We start from the raw sequence: 3,006 nt of genomic DNA, 5'->3' as shown, positions 1-3,006 counted from the left end.
TGTATGATAATGGTGTAGGAACCTATATAACACCATGTGTGTGTATGATAATCGTGTAGGAACTTATATAACACCATGTGTGTGTATGATAATGGTGTAGGAAGTTATATAACACCATGTGTGTGTGTGAATGATAATGGTGTAGGAAGTTATATAACACCATGTGTATGTATGATAATGGTGTAGGAACTTATATAACACCATGTGTGTGTATGATAATCGTGTAGGAACTTATATAACACCATGTGTGTGTATGATAATGGTGGAGGAACTTATATAACACCATGTGTGTGTATGATAATGATGTAGGAAGTTATATAACACCATGTGTGTGTGTGAATGATAATGGTGTAGGAAGTTATATAACACCATGTGTGTGTATGATAATGGTGTAGGAAGTTATATAACACCATTTGTGTGTATGATAATGGTGTAGGAAGTTATATAACACCATGTGTATGTATGATAATGGTGTAGGAACTTATATAACACCATTTGTGTGTATGATAATGGTGTAGGAAGTTATATAACACCATGTGTGTGTTACTCTCGGGGACAAATGGCTTTACAGCAGAATGTTTTGCTTCTGGCTGAAAGGTCAGAGTTCAACTCCTGCTGTTGACACCTTGTCTTTTGAGCCCTTGAACAAGACACTTTCTGTCATTCTTCCTGTCTATCTAAATACACAAACTAGGCAATACCAACAGGCTGGCAAGTAAACTATCAAAAGTGTATACTCCTTTCGTCACACACAAAAACAGAAACAGAGGGATAAGCACCATCTCCACTCACCATCTGTCTAAAGTCGTACAAACGTTATCAACTTTTTTAGGCAGTATTATTTCATTGATCAACAGAACTTTCATTCTTGTTGTTAGCCAATTAATAGCTGTATTGTGTATACTTTTGTTGTCCCCTCACATTCTGCGACATGTGTTACAGGCATGAAGAAGTTTGAGTACCGCGGTAAACAGTGGCATGAGGAGTGCTTCTGCTGCATGGTGTGCAAGGAGCCAATCAGGAACAAGAGCTTCATCCCACGCGACCAGGAGGTGGTGTGCGTGCCCTGCTACGAGGATCAGTTCGCACAGAAGTGTAGCAAATGCAGTGGAGTAAGTTCAGGAAACTCTCTGGCTATATAAAATAGCTGACAGGCCATATCGACACCTCCCAGGGCATATAGACATCTCCCAGGGCATATAGACATCACTCAGGGCATATAGACATCTCCCAGGTTATATAGACATCTCCCAGGGCATATAGACATCTCCCAGGTTATATAGACATCTCCCAGGGCATAAAGAAATCTCCCAGGGCATATAGACACCACTCCAAGGGCATATAGACATCTCCCAGGTTATATAGACATCTCCCAGGGCATATAGACATCTTCCAGGGCATATAGACATCTCCATGGGCATATATACATCTCCCAGGTTATATAGACATCTCCCAGGGCATATAGACATCACCCAGATTATATAGACATCTTCCAGGGCATATAGACAGCATTACTTTTATACCAGGGACTTTCCTAAGTACCACTGATATAACAAGTGTATAATGGAACATTGGCAGCAATAATGTGTGTAACTTACCCAATAGTAACGGGTGGGATCTTATCTTTTCTTATCATCTATTCTCAATCTTTAAACTTAATGATGCTTCCCTTGGGACCACGTCAGATTTGGCTACATTGCAGATTGTTTCTCACTAAGAGGAGGGCAATGGGTTCTGTCCTTAGTCCCCGAGCCAAGACAAAACAAAGCCTCTCAAAATAGTAGTTGCCATTTACTGCTACATGTTCAGCTTTGAGGGTAAGAGCAGCCACTGTTTTGCGCGTTGCCTGTATTATGGGATCATTTGGAAGAGTGTGCTTGGTGCCTTTGTCATGGTTCTTCAGTGAGGTAGCACTCTGAACCAACACACCACCTCAAGCAATCACACATACATTACACACATGGAGGCATGTCCTGAAATGACTGTAGCTGTTAAAAGGATGCTCAACCCTATAAATCAAATCAATCTTAGTCTCTGGGCATATAAATAGCTCTCAGGGCATTCAGATAACTCCACGGGCATACAGATAACTCCAAGGCATACAGATATCTCCATGGGCATTCAGATAACTCCACGGGCATACAGATAACTCCATGGCATAGATATCTCCAGGGGCATTCAGATAACTCCACGGCGTACAGATAACTCCAAGGGCGTACAGATAACTCCAAGGGCATTCAGATAACTTAATGGGCATTCAGATAACTCCATGGGCATACAGATAACTCCAAGGGCATACAGATAACTCCACGGCATACAGATAACTCCACGGCGTACAGATAACTCAAAGGGCATTCAGATAACTCCACGGGCATACAGATAACTCCAAGGCATACAGATAACTCCACGGCATACAGATAACTCCACGGCGTAAAGATAACTCAAAGGGCATTCAGATAACTCCACGGGCATACAGATAGCTCCACGGGCATACAGATATCTCCACAGGCATTCAGATAACTCAAAGGGCATTCAGATAACTCCATGGGGATTCAGATAACTCCACGGCATACAGATAACTCCAAGGCATTCAGATAACTCCACGGGCATACAGATAACTCCAAGGGCATACAGATTACTCCAAGGGCGTACAGATAATCCACAGGCATAAACAGATAACTCCATGGGCATTCAGATAACTCCAAGGCATACAGATATCTCCATGGGCATTCAGATAACTCCACGGGCATACAGATAACTCCACAGGCATACAGATAACTCCATGGCATAGATATCTCCAGGGGCATTCAGATAACTCCACGGCGTACAGATAACTCCACGAGCATACAGATAACTCCACAGGCGTACAGATAACTCCACGGGCATTCAGATAACTCAACGGGCATACAGATAACTCCACGGCATACAGATAACTCCATGGGCATATAGATAAATCCATGGGCATACAGATAACTCCAAGGCATACAGATAACTCCAAGGCATACA

At 42.4% G+C, this 3,006-nt stretch overlaps 1 protein-coding gene across 2 annotated transcripts in view; it reads left to right on the top strand.

Moving 5' to 3' along the window:
• The window catches only part of LOC110458496 (four and a half LIM domains protein 2-like), a 131,472-nt gene that overhangs the window by 119,419 nt on the left and 9,047 nt on the right, over nucleotides 1–3,006 (top strand). For both annotated transcript variants that reach the window (XM_021510217.1, XM_021510216.1), the window contains one exon: nucleotides 943–1,112. In XM_021510217.1, the coding sequence (XP_021365892.1) occupies nucleotides 943–1,112 (170 nt within the window). The remainder of the gene's footprint in view (nucleotides 1–942; nucleotides 1,113–3,006) is intronic.

This window comes from Mizuhopecten yessoensis, unplaced genomic scaffold (genome assembly GCF_002113885.1).
Source record: "Mizuhopecten yessoensis strain PY_sf001 unplaced genomic scaffold, ASM211388v2 scaffold9621, whole genome shotgun sequence".
Lineage (NCBI taxonomy): Eukaryota > Metazoa > Mollusca > Bivalvia > Pectinida > Pectinidae > Mizuhopecten > Mizuhopecten yessoensis.
Note: the sequence above shows the minus strand (reverse complement) of the source record. Positions and strands in the feature narration are given on the sequence as shown.